The 25,215-nt window shown below is 36.0% G+C and overlaps 1 protein-coding gene across 1 annotated transcript in view; it reads left to right on the top strand.

Moving 5' to 3' along the window:
- Positions 1 to 16,111, top strand: part of ROR2 (ROR family WNT receptor 2) — a 119,341-nt gene extending 103,230 nt beyond the window's left edge. The window contains exons 5-9 of the mRNA XM_026674009.2: positions 1,503 to 1,630; positions 7,774 to 8,088; positions 9,454 to 9,699; positions 12,585 to 12,787; positions 13,143 to 16,111. Coding sequence (XP_026529794.2) covers positions 1,503 to 1,630; positions 7,774 to 8,088; positions 9,454 to 9,699; positions 12,585 to 12,787; positions 13,143 to 14,585 — 2,335 coding nt within the window. The 3' untranslated portion in view covers positions 14,586 to 16,111. The remainder of the gene's footprint in view (positions 1 to 1,502; positions 1,631 to 7,773; positions 8,089 to 9,453; positions 9,700 to 12,584; positions 12,788 to 13,142) is intronic.
- The last annotated feature ends 9,104 nt before the right edge of the window (positions 16,112 to 25,215 follow it).

Below are 25,215 nucleotides of genomic sequence, written 5' to 3'. Positions count from 1 at the left end.
ATTCTAATGTACAATAAAGATTCTTATCTAACAGTGTTTTGTTGAGTGCCTGGATAACTTCAGCTGAGTTCAGGCAGGAGTATCCTGACAGAAAGAAGCAACTGACTCATTCAGCTTATTAGACTATTCACTTTTTAAATCTTTTAGACAAATTATTTTATCCTAACAGTTTGAACAAGGTACCCTGAAAAGACAGCCTAGCCATTTTTGGGGGGCTCAAAAAAGAATAAGACCCGGCCTTATTATATGAGAAACACGGTAGATCCTCAGTTACTATCACCTAGTATGGCTTAGGTACAACATCCAAAATCATTATTAGTATAGTAGTTACTATTAATAGGAGGACTAGATGGAGGAATTTTTTCTTGGAACAAAATAGCATCCAGATCTAGCTCCTCATTCTCTCCCCACAAATCTTTCACATGCCATTTTTGACTTCAAATGTCTTGGGTTAGAGTGAAGCAGTGATGAGACAAAAGGCAAAAATATAATTCAATTTAAGAGATAAAGGTTAAAAAAGCAAAGGTTTCCTCTGCCAGTCTTGTCAATTCTAGTGGGTGGTGCTCATCGCCAATTCTCAGCAGAAGAGCCAGCAATGTCCCATGACACTTTCATGGTCATGTGGCCAGCATGACTATGCTGAAGGCGCATAGAACACTACTGCAAAGAGAGTTTGTTCCACCTCCTGCACACCTAGCAGTTAGATAGGCAGATACCACTTTAGTGGGAAGGTAACTTAATGAATATCCTGGCTGAAAAGGAATTCCTAGTTATGATGGCCATTTGTCTTTCCAGTTCTTAATATTTGGCTATCCAAAACACTGAGAAAAAGGGCTTTTAATCAGTGCTATTCTGGAGCAACTCAATTTAAGTTGGCTATGTTAAACTCATTTTGGAAAGTTGGAAAGAGTTCAGCCAAGATAGCAACTCAACATAAGACTTAGGTTCTGTAACGGAAAAAGATTTGGCGTTACTATAACTAAAAGGGGGAGAAGGAAGTTAAGCACTGATTTCATTTCATTTACCTAATCCCTAGTTCAGAATTATGCCATATTTTAATTACATCTTGACAAGATTTGTTTTGCTGTCCATTGTAAGAATTGAAGAACCGCAGGACAAGGTAGGAGTAGAGAAACAACTGCTTGCCTAATTGCTTAGCGTGACATTTGATATCAGCAGTGTATGATGGGTGAAACATGACACATACTGCTATCTTTTTAATAAGATAATCTGTCACATTGAATTAGCTTAGTATTTCTAGGATAATACTTGTTTTCACTTTGCAGATGTCTTTCTCATCCACTACTTCAATTAAAATGTTCCTTGGTGCCTTTTTTATTTGCAAAACAATGTCAAGTCAAACTGAAATAAAAATTAATGTCTGAGAGAATTAATAATGTCAGTTTTACCACCGATTTCCTTTAAAAAGCATACTTTAAACTCAGTAGGGACTTAGGAACATCTGTAGACATAGTTATAGGCTCCCAATTTGTCTCTTGCAGAGAAGATTACAATGAAGATGGGTTTTGCCAGCCTTACAGGGGAATTGCCTGTGCACGAATTATTGGAAACAGGACTATTTATGTGGACTCTCTTCAAATGCAAGGGGAAATTGAAAACCGAATTACTGGTAAGTCAGTCTACTTCCCTTCATGTCAGAGAATATTGTGTTTCATGCAGAAACTTAAATCCAATTTTAACACCATCATAAATGGAAATCAAGCCAGGCAATTTTTGGAGGAAATTGAGGCAATATTGCTTTCTTATTATGCAGTAATTTTTTCAGTAGGCACCAATTTGATATTTGTTGGAAAGCTTTTTGAGAATTAGGACTGTATTTTTAAGTTTAAAAAAACATTTTTAAAATAAAATAAATTGTATGTATTTAAATGATAGCTGCATGAGTTATTGTAGGACATTTATAGTCTTTGGGGAAAAATGAGTGAAGAAATGGATGATGGATCTACTGTGTCTGAAAAAAAAAAGGAAAATGTGTTTCCAAACACTGGAAGATCTATAAGTGATCTTTTTGGCTATATAAACCCTATGACATTATAACTTTTATCCTGTTAGTTTCCATTTGCATGCATAAGGAGTGCAAACGACACCCTTAATATTAACAAATATGCAAATTAGAAAATTAACTCTTATCTGATTGATTGCTATGTTCAGAATTGTGAATTTTAAGCAAGGAATTTGATGATCTTTGTAAAGGATCTTTGCTTAGTTAAATGATACTTTGATGCTATCTCTTTTGTTGACCACTTAATGGAAAACAATCATTTCCTGTTTAGAGCTTGTTACATGCATTCCCAACATGCAATTTGTGATTTTCATTTCAAGTGTTGTGGTGTTCATATTATGTCAAATTATATCAAATGCTTTTTATATGAATATATTTATATCTATGTGCTTGGAAATGGGGTTACGTTGAGTGGAATAAATGAGTGTGATCAGTGGTGGGATTCAAATAGTTTAACAACCAGTTCTCTACCTTAATGACTTGGTGGGTATGGCTGGTGCTCATGTGACTGGGTGGGCATGGCCGACTTGATTAGGAAATTTCTCCTTAGTCCAACGCACAATAAAATAGCACTGTTCCAATATTTAGAATAGAACAGAATAACAGAGTTGGAAAGGACCTTGGAAGTCTTCTAGTCCAACCCTCTGTTTAGGCAGGAAACCTTACACCACTTCAGACAAATGATTATTCAATCTCTTCTTTAAAAATTCCAGTGTTGGAGCATTTACAACTTCTGGAGGCAAGCTGTTCCACTGATTAATTGTTCTGTCAGGAAATTTGAGGCACTTCTACAAAAATGAGGAGTCAATCTATTTTCCAAAGCATCAAAAGGCACAACAAGAAACAATGGATGGAAACTAACCAAAGAGAGAAGTAATCTAGGATTAAGGAGAAATTTCCTAAGGCTGAGACCAATCAACCAATGGAATAGTTTGCCTTCAGAAGTTGTGGGTGCTCCATAACTAAAAAGAGTGAGGGAAGCACACCCCAAAAGGACAGTGGCAGGAACCACTAAAACAATGCAGAAAACTTAAAACAGCCATTCCCCTTTTTAAAAAAAAGTCAACCTCAAAGCAAACACAGCAGCTGAGAGGGAAACTAAGAGAAGCCGCTCATGCTAATTGAAATCCATTAACCCTTCCAACTCTATTATTCTATGTTCTAAATTGGGTGCTTCACAGCAAAAGCAATACAGCTAGCTGGACCACACATGCATTAAATTCATGGGCTGTATGATCAAACTGCATCATTGTCCCCTCCTGTATCTTTTCCCCCATGAAGAAACAAGTCGCCAACACTGCAGCAGCTATAAAAGGTCTTGGGAAACTCCAATGAGTATCAGCTGATCACTGAAGTGTTACTTAATACTCTTTATAATGAAAGTATTTGTAAGCTTCCTGTAGGGAAGAGGTTAATCCCATCCCTAGATAGGTGATTGATTGGTTTCCCTGCCCTAATCCTGTCAGTTTCTGTTGTTTATTGACTTGATTCAGCAGATATCAGCTGCATTCCAACTGCAACTGTTAAGTGGTCCTTGGCTGTCTGCCCAGAGCTATTAACTCAAGGGAGAGAGAGAAAAAAAAAACCCTCTCTTGCACTGTATTTTTAGCTGGTACCCCGAACTGCAGAAGCAATTAACTAACATTTTGGATGAACCTGTGAAAACTGGCTGAACACCACCTGTGAGCATGATATTTTGACCTTCCTCGGTATCTGATTTTTCCAGCTTTAAGTTCATTTCATCTTGGCCTTGAATCTGTTTTCTGAGATAAAATGGGGCTTTGTCTCCACAATGCTGCGTGTAAATGTCATTGCATTTCTCTTCTTACTTATGGACTTTATGTGTAAATTTCTTTAATGCACATTTCCTGCAAGCTGTTCTCTATACATTTATTCTGTATGTTGTTGTCACTAATATGTGGCCTTTATGAACACATTTTTGTTATCTAAGTGTTAAGTAATGTAATTTTCCCAAAAGTAAAGATATAACTAAATAATGTTGTGGTTAGTTATCCAAAGAGTGCAATTTTGTGATAATTCTTGAGGCTTTATAAGTAACTGCAGCTGTTCATAAAAGTCTGAATTCCAGAGCTCCAAGTATCATATATGGGCACTGTGATCCATAAACATGATAATTTTGTTAGTTTTTAAGATGCCACAACTTAATTACTTCTACCAGGATAAAAGTTTGCTTTTTATGTTTTTAATTATAATTAAGGATAGTTATATTGTGAACTTCCTTTTCTAGTAATAGATGAAGATTATAGGCACAAAACAAGAACTGAAAATGAAAAATGTAGTGAAAAGAGAGGGGGGAAAATCTAGATTTCATTCCTACTTGAAAAGTTGCAGTAATTCTGTGAGAGAAATCCTTATTCCTTTTTAGTCCAGGAGACCAGAATATTCTAAACCTTTATTTTTGCACAATGTGACTATAGGGTTCACGGTACTTTTTTATTTGTGTGTATATTTAATGCTTACTATAAGGATATCTTACAGGAGACACTCTTAGATTTATACTTATTGTCCTTCCCTACCTGCCACCCTGATTTAGGAGATGAGTTTGTAAATACAGTCATTGTAGCTATATTTTGGAACTTTTCATCAAACTGAAGTTCTGTTTACTAACAGACTATTTTCACTAAATTTTCATTCTTTTACAACTCTCGCGTCAGCTTCCCCACTTCTGGGATAAATTTTCAGGAAAAAATGGAATGATAAATCAACAAAATTGCATACAGGAGAAGCCTACTATAATCTAAGGAAGTTTTATGCCTGTGATAAAGAAATGAAATATAGCTCTTAAATCATTGCCATTGCAGGTTCCACTGATAAACAGATGAACAATCTTTGTAATAAAAAAATAGTGCTATATAGGCACAGAAATATTAGTTGATTATATGTTCTGTATCTCATGTGGAATCAGGGAAATTTCTCAAAAACATTTTTGTATGAAGGGAAAAAATTACCATAAATGAATATACTCCATCCACTAATTTCTTTCTTGGTTACCCAGTGACATATATAATTCTGAGAATGGAAATTAGTGACATCTACTGTCCAAATAGGAAAATTAGCTAAAAGATATTACGTTCAACTTTATGGTAATAAACTTTTTAGTGGGTGAGTGAAACAGTCCTAATAATTTTTGGAAACACAAATATAGATCAAATTGCACATGGGTTTCTTTCTCCTTGCCTACTTTGCTACTTAAGGCTGAAGTTTCCTTTACTTTTCTGTAGTTCAAAACTTTTGTACCCGGTGATGAGACTTGGTATCTTTATATCAACCAAACCCGTAGAAATAATTTGTATAATATTTCTCTGAGGACTCAAACTGGAGTTAGCTTAGCTCTGTGATGGCAAACCTTTTCCATGTTGTGTGCCAAAAGTGTGCGTGTGTGCTCGCCTGCCTGCACCCATGATGCAATGCATGCACGACTCCCCCGTCCCCTTGCATGCGTGTGTGACCCCCACAGATGTACATGTACACACAGCCCCCCCTCACACCGCATGCCTCTGCGCATGCGCACGCATCTCCCACACTCGCAGGTCTTGCCTCGTGCATTCGTGGCAGATACCTGACAATCAGCTGGTGTACCACTTCTGGCACGCATGCCATAGGTTTGCCATCAAGGGCTTAACTTCTGGGGGGGTCTATGTTATCAGGAGGACCTGCAGGGAATTTAAAGTCAGTGTTTAGGAGATTAAGCCATGGAACTGCTCTTTGTTCATTTTTTCCCTGGATTTCTCTGTTCCATTGTCAAACCCAACCCTGCTCAAAGTATTTCAGTAGCTTCTGGCTAACTTTCAGAGATCCTGAATAAATATACATCTTTCTGGTTTAACTGAATTTAAGATTTAGAGAAAATATTCAAATCCTAATTCACATTCTTTCATGCAGTTACATAGGCTTGAACCAAGCTATATATGGAAAGTGCCAGTAGCAGCATCAGGTGAAGGATGAAATTGCTACTAGCGCTATGCACATGAATTAAACATTGATCAACAATGATTGTGACTGAATGAAGGTAGTAAGCCCAAGCACTTATGGTCACAAAAATTGTTTGTCAGTTTCCTTTATCTGAAAAAAAAAATCAAGTTGATGCACAGTTGCCTAGGAATCAAATTGTCTGACAGAACATTTTTATTCTGTAATGTGTTTGTGTGTGGGAGAGAGACAGAAGTCCATTATTTTCACCTGTGTTGGCTTTTTCCTTATATGAATTTTAAAAGTCTGTTTTGCTCAATAATGTATTAATAATGTATTGATAATGTGTCATCATTGATTAAAGTGAGTTCAGTAGCCCATTATACTCTTCAGTTAGATTATAGAAGTCATCAGCAACCACCTAATTCTTTTGTATATACTCATTTACAGTCATAACTCTTGCAATTAAAAAATCTGTAACAGAGAATGCTAACTAACACAACAGAGAATGCTAACTAATGCAACCTAATGCAATTGCCTTTATTTTACTTAACTAGTAGATTCAGGAAGTTTTTAATTCAACTGTTAGTTTGTTTGAAACTTGCCCAAAAGTTTTTGGACTTTTATGGAGAAGTGGTATTTATACAGAAATATTAAAAATTCAAAAGGGTTTACAAATGTTTAAACACCACTGTATGTATTCAAGAAAACTCAAGTAATAAATACCAGTATTTGGTATGCAGTTGTTGCTGAGGCATAGGAGGAGGCAAAGCACGTCAATATTCAAGACTCTGGCTTTAAAATATGAATTAATGTTAACAGTATAATTGAGCTTAATAATACCCATCTCTTCTTAGCAAAATGTGGTGTCCACCCAGTGTTTGAGGATTTACTGGTTTGTGTTTTAGAGTAGAAAATGCATCTTTAATACATATCCAGTGTAGTAATGAAAATAAACAATTTAATTTTAGCTAGAGCTAAGTATGGCTTACTCCTAGAACTTGCAAGAACTCAGCTACAAAACATATGAAGTGAGACTATAGAAATGCATGCTTTTAATAAACACATTGTGCTTTTATCTTGTGACTCAGTAAGCACAGTTCATTCCAACTCATTTTGGATTAGACAAGTACGCACACGTGGGATTTTTCAGGCAGGTTGGAGTCTCTTTATTTCCAATTAGTAAAATATTATAAGCCTCTACTTTTGTAATTCAAATCAGTGAAAAGTTGTATAACAGAAACTTCCAGTGAGTAATTTGTGAACTATCAATGGGCCCTGGTAAATTGCCAAGTTTTTTAGAATGAAAAAAATCAATATACTAGATTTCCTGGGAAGTCATATTTATGTAACAGACATGTAATCTGATAGTAAATTGCATCTTCCCCTTTGCTCTGGAAGCAAGGCTTAGATTTCTGAGAGGGATTAGCCACTCTCTCAGGTCTAGAATGATGCCATAAAAACAAAGACAAAAGACTTAACATATGTGAGAAAACTATACATAAAGTTTGTTCTAGTTATGTATGAAGCCTTGAAATATTTCCTCATCTCGATACTGATGGTTGATTAGGGGCTAGAAAATTAACCTTCAGAGTTAGTACCATATACCATTTTCCTACTACAGAATCTTGTTAACTTTATGTGTCAAAATATATAAAGACTTTGACAGTATATCTGATCTCTGTTGCAAATAGATTTTTTTTATTAATGCCCTTAGTAGTTTGGCTTGAAGTCATTTCAAATATATAAAAAGCAGTAGTAATGTATTGATGTTCATTTATTATAGAAACTGGATCTTGCTTCTCTGTCTGTTTTTTCAGCTGCATTTACTATGATTGGCACATCCACCCATTTATCTGATCAGTGTTCCCAGTTTGCCATCCCATCTTTCTGTCACTTTGTGTTTCCACTGTGTGATGAGCGTTCCCGGACACCTAAGCCTAGAGAGCTGTGTCGCGATGAGTGTGAAGTTCTAGAGAATGATCTCTGTCGGCAGGAGTACAACATTGCTAGATCCAATCCTCTCATTCTGATGCAGCTCCAGCCCCCTAAATGTGAAGACTTGCCACTACCTGATTCTTTGGAGGCTGCCAACTGTATAAAAATTGGAATTCCTATAGAACGGCTCAATAGATGTAAGTTATTGTCACATTTCCTTTCTACTTTTCTCTTCTATTTGTTTAATGCAGAAATGGGGAACTGTGGCCCACTTTATGACTTGTGAACTTCAACTGCCAGAATTCCTGAGCCAAGGAAGTTGAAGTCCACAAGTCATAAAGGGGGCCATATTTGCCCACTTCTGGTTTAATGAAAAATTAGTATGGATTTTTCATCAGTGCCATTTCTGAATGTATGTATCTGCCTGTGTTTCTAAAACTTAATATGTTTCAATGTTTTGCCTTTTGACTGCTTGGAATTAGCTTGAAGGGGAGGATACAGTGATGAAGAGGAATAGCCCAGGTGAAAACTTTCCCCAGCTTCACATCTATACAGTGTAAGGGAACATTGCCAGAAACACACAAAGGCTGCCTCAAGCACCTGACCAGTGCCAGACCTCCCTGAAAGCAAGGAATGCCCTTCTTCAAGCGAACTGCTTTAAGTTGTGTTTGCTTCAGAATCGAACCCTCCAAACACAGTGCGGTGAGAGTATAATCTTTCACTGTGATTAAGCAGTCAAGAGGTTAAGACTGCAGTGAAATAAATTTGGTGGGTAGGAGAGGAGATAATCTTTTGCAACAAGACTAGATATAATATACAAATATGGTGCTTGGTAGTAATACATTTGCAAGTGAAAGATCTAAGAGGAAAAAAGCAGAAGAATGGGGCAGGAGAAGGAAGACATATTCAAGGTGGGGAATTCACTAAAATACTTTGAGCAAGTCAAACCGTTGAGACAAAGCAATGTTGACAAGGGTGTTCTAGTTAATTTCTGGACTCTTCCTTGGGCATAAAGCTTATCAGAAACTCATACTTCCTGGCTAGGTTACTCTAGTTTGTTTCTGCAGGCTTGATTGTTTTCTTTATTTTCTGCTTTTAGAAAAAAGTAGCCGATCTTTTCCCAAACCAAAGAAAGGAATACTGTAGAGCAGAAGCTTTGTTCTAGAGTTACACACTGTATGTAGCAAACATATCATGTGTAACTCTACACATTGAGTATTAGAAAAAGTGGTGTGGTGGCCTAGAGGTGGAGCCCTCGCCTCACAATCAGGAGGCTGTGAGTTCGATCCTAGGTAGAGGCAGATATTTCTCTCTCTGGCCACACTGAGAATATAAATGCTAAAAACAACTCAACATTGGTGACAGGAAGGGCATCCAGCCAGTAAACACTTAGCTCCATTCAGTTGCCCAGACTCCAACCTGCAAGGGATTATGGGGTCATTAAAAAGAGGATTACACATTCATTGTATGTAACAAAGAAATACATTTACGATGCAGAGAGAGAGAATGGGGACTTTTCTTATTGTTTCATATGTCTCTTGTTAAATCCACTTTTTTTGCAGATCACCAGTGTTACAATGGCTCTGGTGCTGATTATAGAGGGACTGTCAGTGTCACAAAGTCAGGCCACAATTGTCAGTATTGGGATTCCCAGCATCCTCATCCCCATGACTTCACAAGTACAGAGTTTTCTGAGCTTGGAGGTGGGCATGCTTATTGCCGCAATCCTGGAAGCCAGATGGAAGGACCTTGGTGTTTTACTCAGAACAAAAACGTACGCATGGAACTGTGTGAAGTACCTGCATGTAGTATGTATTACTATTTTTTTTTTACCATTTCTAGAATAAAATTATCCAAGCATGAATTATTCTTCCTTTGTATGGTCTTGCTCTGTGTGATGTAAAAAAAATTGCTTTTTGTTGCTGTTTTTATAAATGAAATGAATTCTTTTCCTATTAATGTACAATGTATGTATTCATTGACATTGATGCTAAGAGACCTAAGGATCTGGCAGTTGATCTGGCAATGCCTGCTTATATTTATTTCTTTAATTTAATTTAAAGGAGATAGAGGCTAGAAGGCTTGGGAAAAAATCTGGCAAATTTGTCATGCGGGACAGTGATTTTGTCTAACAATTTTTCTGGAGTAATGTAGCAGTTGTTCATCTCTATCATTTATGTTCCTTTGTTGATATAAAAAGTGTGTGTGTGTGTGTGTGTGTGTGTGTGTGTGTGTGTGTACTAAACATGGCTATTATGCCTTTAACATGTGTGAGAGGAGATATGATTAAGTTCAATATGCAGTTGCTCATCTTGGAAATACAGGACTTACGATATATAAGAGCATATATATTATGCAGGCAATGGTAAGATTTTATGTTTTTAAATTTCTGCTAGTTTTTATTAAAATGGGTTGCTGGCCCTAAATTGAAAATAGATGGAAATGGTAGAATATGAGGTTACAGACACTTATACTGAAATAACCTCTACACTGAATGTTTGCTGCTTTTAAGTTGTTCACTGGGCCCCAAATGGATGCCTGTGGGTAGGACTACGGAGAGATTAAATTATGGTTTAATGTTATTTCCAAACGCGGTCAGGATCAATTCTTTGTACTGTGACTTTAAAAATATTTTTTCATATTTTATTACACAAATACGTGGAAAAATAGGAAAGTCCCGTCAGCTGCCATTGGTTTATTTTGATGCTGAATTAGACTATCAGATCTTTGGGAATAATAATAATAATAATAATAATAATAATAATAATAATAATAATAATAATAATAATGAATGAGGTCATGGCATTGAACAATGCCTCATTAACATTCATTATGACTAAAATCAATCTATTGTTTTGAATTTTGCTTTAATTACATTTTCCTTTTTACATCCTCTTTGTGGCATCTTTGCTCTTTACTAAAAGAACAGGATATAAATATTAAAGTGGATGTGGGTCAAATAAAGTTGTACCACTGTAAATGAACGTTTATTTGAGTGCTGGGTTTACGCTAGCCCCAAATCCACTTAATTTTGAGAGAGTATAGCCAGGTATCTCCCCAAAACCTTCACCTGCTTTCCATTCACTTTTTGTGTCCACCCATTCTTCTTTCTCTCCTTTCTTCTTCACTTTCTGTTTCCTCTTCCACACTCTGGTATTGTGCAGTAGAAGACAAGGAGCAATTATTCCCTGCCCCCATGCTTAGGAAAAGACACTATGTGCAGAGAAAATAAAAGGTAAAACCAGACTTTAAAAAGGCCATTTCGATCATCAAATCCAAATTCCTACTCAGTGCAGGAAGTCATTCACTGAAGGGAATCTCTCCAGTTCTCAAGGTAATTGAGCTTCACTGTCAAACTGTTTTAACCAATAAAATGTTTTCTTAAGGTTTGATTTTAACATAAACCTGTTTTCATTCTGCACAAGAAGATGATGAAGAACAGATCGCAGTTTGTTCCTGTTTTCTCCAAGCACAGTGCGCCTTCTGTTTTATAGGAGGATGGTGAAAGGAAGCAGTTATTTTCTTTTCACTGCAGAAATGAAAAGAGGGAGTGGAATCAGGTCTAATTGGAGAGCAGAAGAAGGAAACAACTGCTCCTTCGTCTTATGTGGGGAAAAAACTAGGAGGGGGATACAACTCCATCCTACTGTTACCAAGTCATATATTGTAATTGGAAAAGACAGTTTGGCTCATAAGCAAGCTTCACTTCCGATTCCTCCTGTCTTTCCAACATCCTATGTACTTCAACAGTTGACCCACAAGTCTAAGCTAAAAACTAGATCTTAGATTTTGTGTGTGTGAGGGAGGTAAAAGCCTTTTCTTTTCTAGCCTTTCTACTTTTTAGGTTAGTGTTTTTACTCTTATTGTATCCCTTTTGCTTTTTAATCATTGTACTCCATACTTCTTATGGTCTTTCCCTCCTTATGCTGATTTATGACTGCAATGCAGGTTTGATTTGATCTAATACTTTCACAGGGGATCAGTTTTGGATTCTTTTCCACTCTACAATCTATGTGTACATCATAATCTTACCATTAACCACTTGACCCTGAGAACGGTCTGTGACTTAATGATATGCTTTGGTAACACAGTCCATATAGATAGTATTGAAATTCATACTAATCACGCAATCCCCTGCATTTTATTTATGATAAGCTCTTTGTGTCCACTGTGGATTGTATTATATAGATGTATATAAATTTATATTACAGATAGTCCTCAGTTGAGCCACAAATTTCTGTTGCTCAGCAATTTATTAAGGGAATTTTGTCCCATTTTACACCCTTTCTTGCCACAGTTGTTAAGTGAATCACTATAGTGTTAAGTCAGTAACAGGGTTAAGTAAATCTGGCTTCCACATTGACTTGGCTTGTCAGAAGGTCTCAAATGGTGACCACATGACCCTGGGACATGCCAACTGTCATAAACACATGCCAATTGCCAAGAGTCTGAATTTTGATCACGTGACCATGGGGATGCTGCAGTGGTCGTAAGTGTGAAAAACTGTCATAAGCCATTTTTTTCAGTGCCATTGTAATTTCTGGAGGTTACAAATAAATGGTTGTAAGTCAAAGACTACCTGTACATATTGCCATGGGCTATATTCATTGTCTCTAGCCTTGGAATATAAAAATTATTTGCATTGCTTTTGAACCGAGTCTGAAAACATGCAATCCTTTTTATAATCTCACAGGCCCACGTGACAGCAGCAAAATGGGAATCCTCTACATCCTGGTTCCAAGCATAGCCATCCCTTTAGTTATTGCCTGCCTTTTCTTCTTGGTCTGCATGTGCAGAAACAAGCAGAAGGCATCTGCCACCACTCCACAGCGTCGTCAGCTAATGGCCTCTCCCAGCCAAGATATGGAAATGCCTCTCATTAATCAGCACAAACAGGTACCTCGCCCAAATGTATGCACACAGTATGCATAGGTTACTTTACATCATAAGCATAACATTTAATATTAATTAATGCTAAAGTCTTCTGCTATGACATTTTAATTTGAAATTTCTTGACCACATCAAACCTTCCAGCATGTATTCATTTCTCAGTTGCTTGACCTCAGACCAGATGTAGAAAGATCACCAAGATAGTAAAAGCCCTTGAAACAGATTTTGTGAATTTAAGCAGGTTAATGTAAATGTGACCAAAGCCTTTTAATTTTAACTTAGATTTTTTATCACTGATTTGCTGCTAAGGGTTTCTAATATGGTCAGCCATCTTACCTGTTACTCTTTTTTTTACTTTCAGAACAAACTAAAAGAAATCAGCCTTGCGACTGTGAGATTCATGGAGGAGCTGGGTGAAGAGAAGTTTGGAAAAGTTTATAAGGGTCACCTATTTGGAACAGCTCCAGGGGAGCAAACACAAACCATTGCCATCAAAACACTTAAGGATAAAGCAGATTTAACTCTCCGAGAAGAATTTAAGCATGAAGCAATGATGAGGTCAAGATTACACCATCCCAATATAGTTTGTTTATTGGGAATAGTTACCAAAGAACAGCCCATCAGTATGATTTTTAGCTATTGTGCTCATAGTGACCTTCATGAGTTCCTTGTTATGAGATCTCCTCACTCTGATGTTGGTAGCACTGATGATGATAAGACAGTGAAATCAACATTGGAGCCAGCTGATTTTTTTCACATTGTAACTCAGATAGCATCAGGAATGGAATATCTTTCAAGCCACCATGTGGTCCACAAAGATTTGGCTACCAGAAATGTGCTTGTGTTTGATAAACTCAGTGTGAAAATATCTGACTTGGGTCTTTTCAGAGAAGTTTATTCTGCTGATTATTATAAACTAATGGGAAATAATCCTCTTCCTATTCGATGGATGTCCCCTGAAGCAATCATGTATGGCAAAGTTTCAGTTGATTCAGACATCTGGTCTTATGGTGTAGTGCTGTGGGAGATCTTCAGCTATGGCTTGCAGCCTTACTGTGGCTATTCCAATCAAGATGTCATTGAGATGATTAGAAATAGGCAGGTTTTGCCATGTCCAGACGACTGTCCTGCATGGATGTACTCACTGATGTTAGAATGTTGGAATGAATTTCCCAATAGAAGACCAAGATTCAAAGATATCCACAACAGGTTGAGAACATGGGGAAACCTATCGAATTACAACAGTTCTGCACAAACCTCTGGGGCAAGCAACACTACACAAACCAGTTCCCTCAGTACAAGTCCTGTTAGTAATGTCAGCAATGCCAGGTATGTTGGGCCAAAGCAGAAAATTCAAGCTTTCTCTCAGCCACAGTTTATACCAATGAAAGGACAAATAAGACCAATGGTGCCACCTCCTCAACTTTACATTCCTGTTAATGGTTACCAACCAATGCCAGCTTATGGGGCATATTTGCCAAATTTTTATCCTGTCCAAATCCCAATGCAGATGGCTTCTCAACAGATAGCTCCTCAGATGATTCCAAAACCATCCTCCCATCATAGTGGGAGTGGTTCCACTAGTACAGGATATGTAACAACTGCTCCCTCCAATGCTTCCATGGCTGACCGGGCTGCGCTCGTGACCGAAGGAGTAGAAGAGGTACATAATGTGACAGAAGACATTGCTCAGAATCTGGTCCAGGAAGAGGAGGAAGAAGAGGGCTCTGTGCCCGAAACAGAATTATTGGGTGACAATGACACTCTTCAGATGGATGACACCGAATTTCAGTCAGACCCTTAAGGATGTTGCCTTACCGCAGTGACAATACTGGACTTTTTTTTTGTTTGCTGAAGACTGTAGTTCTTCTGATTTATACAATCAGTGTTTTACTTCAGGCTCATATCTACAACTGCTAACCCCAAATCTACATAAAGGCAGCAGTATTGAATACACCATTTTCATGGATTATTTTTCCAGAAGAAATTTGCAAACATGATGTAGAATAGTTATTTTAAAATCTAGGGTTGATTACAGCTCTTGCAGGGACGCTGCTTTTATAAAATACTGTTGCTGTGCAACATATAGTAGAAATGCATTACACCTCGTGTATATCTTGAACTCTGATTGTATTTTTAATGAATTCTGGTTAAAATGATAACCAAACAAAGTAGCTGACATGGAATTGATCTGCATGTGAAGAGATGGCCAAAACGTTTCTCTCTTTTTTAAAAAAACAACACTAGGTTTATCTTGCTGATGCAATAATCTTTCAATGGAATTGTTCATAAATGGGTAAAGTACAGGTAAAAGCAGAATGACAAACAATTTTTCTCAGTTGACCAATCCTTTCATAAAGAAATCTGATAATTATTTTTATAATTAAATGGAACTTTGACCTGATTTAACAGGAAGTATATTTTGCTCCCCAAAGAAAGGACAGACATAAATTATGCTGGAAGTTAGGAGCTTCCCAGGGTAGATAATAAGATGGGCGGCTATATACATGTTTTAAATAAATAAATAAAAATAAAATGCTATAACTTAACCCTTTTGCCCATTCAAAGTAAGATTTAGTAAGGATTAAATCACCACAATTGGTTGATTTCCCTGGTCACCACAACATTCACTTAATTTTCCTTTAAGATGGTGCTAGAGATCAGAGTGATCAGTCAGAATTGCCAATTTATTTTATGTTAGGTACTAGACGTATGCACATACATTCTTCATTTTTTTTAAAAATAGTGATTGTAGATTCTTAACCAAAAAAAGTGACTTTGTACAGAATGTATTTTTTTGTGATTAATGCCTTCTTGTGAGATAAATCATGTACAGATTTTGAAATGTAATTTATGTTTTCATACATTTTATGTGTTTTTTTCCTAATTGCAATATTTTGGTATTTTAAATGCTTATATAATTATGATTAATAGTATTTTATTGGGATTGGAATTTTGTACACTTCGGTATGCTGATAAAACTGGTCCATACATTTCACAGAAATTTTTGTAGCATGAGTTACTCCCTCAATATTGTAGCCAAATATAAATTAATGTATTCGGCTGTACATTACGTACATGATCTATCCAACCAACCCATCAGTGGTGATTAATATTAATGTGTTGGACGAAAAAAGAGAAAAAAGTAAAAATGGAAATTCACGTTTTTGTTACATTTTACTTATTAAACTGTATTTTTCCTAAGAATGTTTGGATTCCTTGAGGTGTATTATAATAATCTGAAGCCAATAGTAGCAACAGGAGCTGTTTTACTAGTTTGTAGTTTCTCTTGAATTGGCCTATGCACTGGTAGTTAAACAATGAAAATCTCTCTTGCTTTTTAATATGAATTGGAGACTATTAATAAATCATTTAAATAAATTGAAATTTTTAAAATTGTATTGAAATCTGATATTATAAAATCAGGTGAATTTAGTAATGCAGTTCTATTTTTTTAAACTTGCTTAAAGGAATTTGAAACAAAGAATAAATGAAATTACTATTTTTTCACCTGTCCATAGAAATAATCCTATAATGCAAAAATGCTGAGCCTGGACCATCATATTTTTACATACCTTGTAGCTTTATTATCTGGTCTGAATTTCTATATCTCAAAAATTCCATATCATAATATCACTATCAACGCACAATGATGAAAAGGAAGAAGATAATCAGTGAAAAAGAATATGGCATAAATAAATCTTTGCTTCCTGGTGCTGAAAAATTATGATCGGGTACTTGCATGTATATTGGATTACCATCATAAGTCATTTGTATTTTTAAAAAATTCTTGACTGAATGTCTATTGAATAAATACTGTTCATTTTCTAAATAAATAGGAACAGTATCCATGTTTACAATATTGTTCAATTTGCCACAAATATATTTTGTTTGCTGTCTACATGGGAAAAATTGCCAGAATCAGAACATATGTTCTAGCAGGTTGTCAGTAGCAAACAGAAGCATAAAAACAGCACCAGAATTATGCATTATCACAGTTTTTTGTCAACATTTTTTCTTGAACTGACTACACCTACCTATCTAAAACAGGAAGAGGAAATTGATTGAAGACCTGTTCGATTTCCTGCTGTTTCTGAGGTGTAATGGGGCTGTACATGTCCACCTGTATGAAATGTGTGGCTTGGGCCCTCTAATTCCTGTGATGTGCCCTCTAAATTTTTCTCCCCAATCCTGCTTTTCCTACCCACTATTTCTGTATCTCCCACCAGCTGCTGTATCCCAGGTAAAGTTTTTTCTTGTCATTGTATTTGCAGGGAAGGGAGGGAAGTGATAACTTCCTATTCTCCATAACCAGAAAGCAGGAAAAGTACAGGTAGCCCTCAGTTTATAACCGCTCATTTAAAAGTTCAACCTCACAATGGTCTTAGGAAAAGTGACTTAGGGCCTATCCTCAAAGTTACGACCATTGTACCACTTCCATGGTTTCATGATTGCAGTTTGGATGCTTGGCAACCAGCCTGCATTTATGACTGTTGCAGCATCTTGCGTTCATGTGATCAAGATTTGTGACTTTTCCAGCTGGATTCCAACAAGCAAAGTCAATTAGGGAAGCTGGATTCACTTAATGACTATGTGACCCACTTAACCATGGTAATTTGCTTAATGATCATGAAATCAGATCCAGTTCACATGATTGCTTTAAAATCACACCTACTTAAAATTGAAATTTCCGGCCCAATTGTTGTGTCGAGAACTACCTGTACATTCCAAAGGCTATTTCCTTTTCTCATAAAGACCACAGTAATTCAATAAAAATGACTTTTTATTTTATATATAGCAAGGTCAGAGCCTTAGTAAAAATGTGAAAATTCAATTTCTAGCCAATTGATAAAACTTGTGGTAATTCATATTTGATCCATACTAGCCAAGTGGTTTCTGCCCCATAATTTTACAACTAGGTTTCCCCAATGTATGAATTTATGTATGCATGAATTTTAATTAATTACAATACTCATTTAGGTCAGTTCATTTCTCACCAAATAGCTGACTGGGTACAACTTTATTATGTTGGTTCAAGAGCTTGTGCTATCACTAACCGTGCTTAGCAGCTATTTCATTTATTCATATTCTGTGTTTATGAGCTTTCAAATCCTCCAGCTGTTATTTGCAAGCTCTTCAACTTTACATTCTTATACACAGCATTATTAGACCATTAAATTCAGCTTTGGTCTCCATAACTCTGCAGCTGCTTATGGCATTCTGTAGTGGAAAAAAATAATATAGGTGAATTTCATTGTTCATTTCTTTTATTGTGTGCTGAAATGATAGGGGAATTTCTTTTTTGAAATGCATTTACTGACATTGGCTGAAGCTCTGTCCATGAGTAGCTTTACCTATCGTATTTTCATATTCCTTCAGTAAAATAGACCTGAATCTATTCTTTACAGTTGGATCCATGCCCAAATAAGCATTATATTCTCCAATTTATGTAACTCAGCTACTTTTAGAAACCACTTGAGTCAATTTCAACTGGCCATACTACCTTTTTTAAAAAAAAACAACCTTAAACCTGATACTTAAAAGTTCTAACCATTAGCTTGCATTATCTCCATTGAAAGGAAGCCCGGATATTTCTAATTTAGGGAATTAGATATGTATCAGAATATCAAATCACCCAATTCCAGATTTATTTCATATGAAGTTGATGGAATTATATAAACTGCAACTGTGGGATGGCCTCTGGTTATGCTGACATTCCTAGCATGGAATGTCTAGGAGAGCAGAATGTCTAGGGAGAGTCTACAGGTTATCTTTGTTCACATATTAATCATGTGGGAGAGGGCACTTGCTTATGAATGCAGAGGGAGATAAAGATGGAGATGGAAAGTGTCAGATGTTCCAGTGAAGAACAAGTATTAATAACTTTTTCCTCATATAACACTAGTAGTTCTCATGACCACCATTGAGCCCAAAATTTCTGTTGCTAAGCAAGACAGGTGCTAAGTGAATTTTGTCCCATTTTGTAACTTTTCTTGCCACAGTTGTTAATCACTGCAGTTGTCAGGTGAATAAGATGGTTGGTTGTTAAAGTAAATCTGACTTGCCCGTTGACTTTGCTTGTCAGAAGATCACAAAAGATGATCACATGATCCTGGGATACGGCAAATATGAACCACTTGCCAAGCATCTGAATGTTGATCATGTGAACCATGGGGATGCTCCAATGATCGTAAATGGGGAACAAAACGGTCCTGGGTCACTTTTTTTTCAGTGCCATTATAACTTCCAAGAGTCACTAAGTGAACTGTTGTAAATTGAGGACTATCTGTACTGGACTTCTCTTGGTGTGTGTTTTTGATGAACAATGCCCATTCAAAGAGTAAAAATGAGTACATATTGTTGGAATGACATTCCAATTCAAGCCAAACATCTAATTCGGGGTAAGAGGAAGGAGTGGGAATCATAGTGTCACATTCAATGAGGCAAATAAAATAACGCAATTGCATGAAACAATATTATGAAGCATTTTAGTGAATATAATATGCTCTGAAAGAGATCTTTATGACTAATGTTACTGGATCATTTTTTCCATTGGAGCATTTGTATTCTTTGCAGTCTTCTCCCTCCACAGTTCCCCTGCAATCTGATCCTAGCAAGATTCTGGAATACAGTGGACATATATTTAACTTCTGTCATTATAATTTCAGATGAAACATGCTCTGGCTGTTCTTAAACATGTTAAAAGTGGCATAAGGATAGATAAAATATTCACAAGAAAATTTTGAATGCTTAAAAATAAAAGTCCTAACATAGCCTAGTAGTTTATTGAAACTGAACTGGGACTTAAAAAAAACTCTTTGTGATGATACAACACATAAACATAATAATTTTTTATTAATAAAAAACTAGTTGAACTTAATACTTACAATACACATAAACAATAATCTTTTATTAATTAAAAAAACTAGTTGAACTTAATACTTACAATACAATTTGTATGTTTAACAAACAGCTGCATATTTTTTGGATTGGTTTTTATTTGATAGTTGCTTTCTGCACCTGGCCACCTTCTGGTTTCATATAGTGAGCATTTCCATTATTCATACTCAGAATCTCTATTATCTCTATGGGGAGCCTCACAAATACTGAAAATATACCTCACACTTTTTCTGAAGAAGATATCTTGTTCAGAAAATAAGTTATATAAGTTGATGTAATAGATTCATTATAATTGACAGTTTCTTTCAAGTCAAGCTTGACTCTAGATGACTGATCATGGATACGCCTCTGCAGTTTTCTGCCTTTATACACAGGTGGTTTCGTCATTCTCTAACAGAATTTTAGTCTAGTCCTAGTCTAGTCTAATCTCATTGTTTTATTCTAGACTAAACTAGACTAGTCTAAAACTCTCTACCAGTAAGACAGTTGCACAATCTGAGGCCCTGGGCCTTGTATGGTCCTTAAATTCCTGAGATGCAACTCTGAGAACCATTCTCTCTTGTCAGTGAACTGTTATTGTGACAGGAATTAGAGAGTCAACCTATTTTCTGAAGCACCAGAAGGCAGGACAAAAGTAATGGGTGGAAGATCATTAAAGAGACATCTAACCTAGAAGTAAAGAAGAATTTCCTGACTGAGAACACCTCAATCAGTGGAATGGTTTACCTCTGGAAGTTGTGGGTACTCTATCACTAGAGGTTTTCAAGAAGAGATTGGACAGACATTTTTCTGGAATGATATAGGCCTGCTTGAGCCTATATCTAGTTTGGACTAGAAGACCTTCAACATTCCTTTCAATGGTATTATTCTATGCTCTTAAGTTCTACTTTCCAAGCAGGCTATCATCCAACAGAGCCTGCTTTGTTTTTTAGATAGTCTAATCTCAGCTAAGGGCTGTCACCTACCTGGGCTAGAGCTATAAAAGGCTGTAAAAATAAAAGATTAAACTAATCATCTTATACTTAGCAATTCCAAGAGTATGCATCCTCCTAATGTAATGGGGGAAAAACAAAAAAGTGCAATGTTTCCTCAATTTAATTACTTTTGAAATGAAATTTCTATTGAAGCAAAACACTTGAGATTGAGTGTGATGCATTAATTTTTGCTCTCTACTTTTTAACCTCCACATATATTTGATTGTTGAATAAATACATTTTATCATTATGTTCATTTAAAATTATTTAATTCTCAGTAGGTCCAGAGCAGTTATTATGGTTGGGATTATATTTCAAATTAAACATAGACTTAAGATGACAGTCTGATACTGTGTGGTAGAATGGGTTATTTAACTAATGAGCTGGGAATAAATTGCCAAAATAGTCATTATATAAAATGTCTTAGTAAATGGAATTGAATTCCCTATGATGGGTAATGGGAATTTTTTTTAACATGCCCTGTGGGGGGAGCACTGAAAGAGAAGAAGATGATAACTGGCAGAAATTATATTGGATCATAGATCAATCTTTTTTTGAAGAGACGGGCATTGATTGCTTTTTAATGGAAATACTCCGTTGTTTTTTTAAACATGGGGAAAGACGTTTCTCCAACACAGTGGTTTTCAACCTCAGCAACTTTAAAAGAGGCATGGACTTCAATTTCCAGAATTCCTCAGACAATCAATTCATCATCACTGCCTGGGGAATTGGATAACTAGTTCCTTCATTTTTTTAAAAAAAATATTTGTTTCAGTAAATGTCATCTATGGAATTGTTTTCAGTCCTTATTTGCCATAGGTATGGCACAGAGTTGCACTCCAGTTTTCAAATATGAGAAATGTTTCTTTCCATCACTGTTCTTACAGTACTTCAGTACAGTCTACTGTACTTTTATAGCAAACTGCAAAATACTGTATTGGAGAGTGACAACATTAACTAGGGCAAAACTAATCTTATATTTGTAAAGAGCGTTCTGTTAGGAAAAGCTGAAAGACTAAAGGTTGATTTTAGAAAAGCTGAAAGGAAGGCACAAAATATGGATTGTGAGAAGTTTGCATGAAAATAGCTATTTTAATTGGGTTGTTTTTTTTTTTTTCAAAAACAGATTGCCACCAGCCATGAAGAATTGCTTTTCAGGAACTTGTAGTTAGTAGTGCTTTTACTCAAGTAGAAAAAGTTACATGACTGCAAATACTTTGTTATCAAATTTTTTGGACCTCAACTCTAAAACTTTTCTGGGTGGTTATTTTGCTGTCAAAAGAGGTTTTAGTTACACTGACCTGAAGCACATGCCCATGCTGATCAGAAGCATCATTAAGCTACCCCATTCTACTAATGCTTTTTTTAAAAAGCAGCATTACACAGTCTTAATTATAAAAGATGCATGCTGGAAGTGTACAAAAATTTCAAATTCCATGTCAAATTTGAAAGGATTGTTTCAAATTCAAATTAACTGCAAGTGCTCCAGGATGGTTTCAACCTTATGGTGAAAGTATTATGTTCCAAGAAAAATCGAGAATGATGGGAATTTCCCATTTTGAACACAAATGATTGCCATTTAATCTGGAACTATTTTCAATTTATAACACTTTATAAATTGACTGTGTTAACAATTTATAACACTCTTAGTACATACATCTTTAGGTTTCCTTATTTGAACTATATTGGTATATGTATTTTTGTATGTGTTATTTAAATTTAAAAAAAAACATATGTGAAGCCTACACAAGATTCCTGGTTCCAGGTCTCTGGAAGCCATTATCTACCCATAGATACCTGATATTCAAATATTGTCCAAATGTGTTCCAAATGATAGGAACACAACTCCTATGATTCCTCACCACTGATTAACCAGTCTGAAATTGTGGAACTTTTATGTCAGTCATTTGGGTAACTGTAGCTTCTTCAATCCTAAGAAAAATAGGCCAGTTTTAACTTTGACTAAGGCAAATTCCTATGCATTTATTTAACTAGATGACCAAAATGTAAATGTGTGAATATCCTCTTTTTCACAGTGAACTGTACATGGCATAGATTTAGATGGCATAGATTTATAAATCATACGTTTGTAAGCACAAAACTAATGCTGACATTTGTTAAGAACTGATTATAGAATAGAATAACAGAGTTAGAAGGGACCTTGGAGGTCTTCTACTCCAACTCCCTGCTTAGGCAAGAAACCCTATACCATTTTATACAAATGGTTGTCCAATTTCTTCTTTAAAACTTCCAGTGTTGGAGCAATCACAACTTCTGGAGGCAAATTGTTCCACTGATTAATTGTTCTGTCAGGAAATTTCTTCTTATTTCTAGGTTCCTTCTCTTCTTGGTTAGTTTCCATCAGTTGCTTCTTGTCCTACCCTCAGGTGCTTTGGAGAATAACTTGACTCCCTCTTCTTTGTGGCAACCCCTGAGATATTGCAACACTGCTATCATGTTACTTCCTAGTCCTTCTTTTCATTAAACTAGACATACCCAATTCCAGCAACCATTCTTGATATATTTTAGCCTCCAGTCCCCTAATCATATTTGTTGCTCTTCTCTGCACTCCTTAGAGTTTCAACATCTTTTTTACAGTCACCCTATACTCACCCTTCATTCAAATCCCGGTCTTTTCAGGGATCTTTTCTTACGAAACTCTGTTTTGATACTTGCAGTTGGTGTGCTTTCCCACAAGATGGGGTAGACACTCAATAATTGCAACCTGCTTGCACAATGTGATTTTCTGCCTTCTGATTCTGATGGGCAGGTAGGCCTTCCTTGTAAGCAAAGCAATGGCAAAGCAATTACAAAATAATTTTCCCAGCTGAGGAATGGCATTTGTTGTTGTACATTAATAACAGATAAAACATTTGTCAAGGAAGCACATTACCCTCCTGTCTGTTGACTTGGGGCTATAGGATTGTTTGCTTTGCTGAATGATTTTTCGAGTAATATACATGAATATTCATGGGATGCATATGAATTAAATTACAAAGGCATCTGTTACACCATGAGGGACTTATTGGTACACTGCCCATTTGCTGCTCAATTGGAAAACACAAAACAATGAAGAACTCTTCATCCAGATGAAATGCTGAATTTCATAATCAGTTCCTGCTGAAGTCATTGAGGTATTAAGCATGACAAGTTTTTTTATGCAAATTGACAGATGGTTATTTTAAAAGAAAGGAATGTTTAAACCGGAAGTCAAGTCCACTTTCAGTGGCCTCTCTGCTGTATCTAACACAGTGCTGCTTCTTCAATTAAGCTTTCTTGTTAATGTCTGAAAGAAAGCACAAAGATGAGTTGTTTCATAAACAGCGAGTACCAAAGTTGGTGACCAGAAACCTTAAACAAAAGAAACCCATACAGAACATCTATGGAAGAATTAAGGCAAAAAGCCCCAGTATCTTATTTGTGTTTCAAGTAACTTCGCTATTCTTCTCTGGGTTCTCAGTTATTTGCTTTCCAATAATTTTACTGAAGAATGTATTACACGAGTAAAACTCATACAACTGCAAAGTAAATACATAAAACATTAAAAAATTTAAAAATGGAGAAATCCCCAGTAAGTATAGTCACCATTAATAGTTAATACTATTTCTTAAAATATAACCAAACATATCTTCATTTTATAATTCAATTTCTATAAATCCATCTCTAGAACCTTACCCCTACCTATTAAACAGCAAAAGTCCAGGGTTATCAGAAATAACAATATAAATATTATAGATTATTACTGAACCAACCCCAGGGGATCCTTTTAATAAGAGCTGTTGTCAATTGCCATCAGTGTTCTCATAGGCAATACATGAACACAAAGTAAAAGGCAATCCCTAAAAATAATCTTAAAACAAGAATACAAAAACTATTTTAGTCCCACTGATAGAATGCAACACTACCACCTCCAATTTTATGAAATGCAGTTATTAGTCACTAAAACATTTTCTAACAAATTGGATACCTTTGAAACTTCATCAAAAAGTGCTCAACTATCCAACCCTCTACAGTACAACTAACACAAGTTATGAAAAGGATAACATTGCCGTGCATAAGAAATGTTTCAGACATGCCGTCACAGTACACAAACCAAATATCACATCATCACGCAAACCAACTGAACCTTTCCAAAACATCATAAGTAAAACAAAAGATCCAGTAGCCCAAGAAGAAGAAGAAAAACTACTTACACTGTATGTTGTACAGTGTAAGGAGTGTAACAGCCATTAAATAGGACAGGCGGAAGACTAGCAGAACACATTCATGAACACCAACTAGCAGTTAGAGGATATGGTGATAACTCTTTAAACTCATGACACATGGACAAACCCAGTCATAATTTCAACTGGGAAACTTTGACATCCCTGTTTGAATTTGCTAAATCCTCAACAAAATTCCTGGAAGTTTAACATTCAGACAAGTCAGCTATCAATAAGCACATAGAGGCAATTAACATTTGCACACTATTCAAAAGAGAGAAATAAAGGACTAAAGGGAAACAAAAAGACCATAACACCACCTTGCCAGCAATCATATTAGTAGGGAATAATATCAAGA

This window comes from Notechis scutatus, chromosome 2, assembly GCF_049901735.1.
Source record: "Notechis scutatus isolate UNSWTSFEM ecotype Mainland chromosome 2, rNotScu1.2, whole genome shotgun sequence".
In the NCBI taxonomy this organism is placed as follows: domain Eukaryota; kingdom Metazoa; phylum Chordata; class Lepidosauria; order Squamata; family Elapidae; genus Notechis; species Notechis scutatus.
This window is presented reverse-complemented; position numbering and strand designations above follow the sequence as displayed.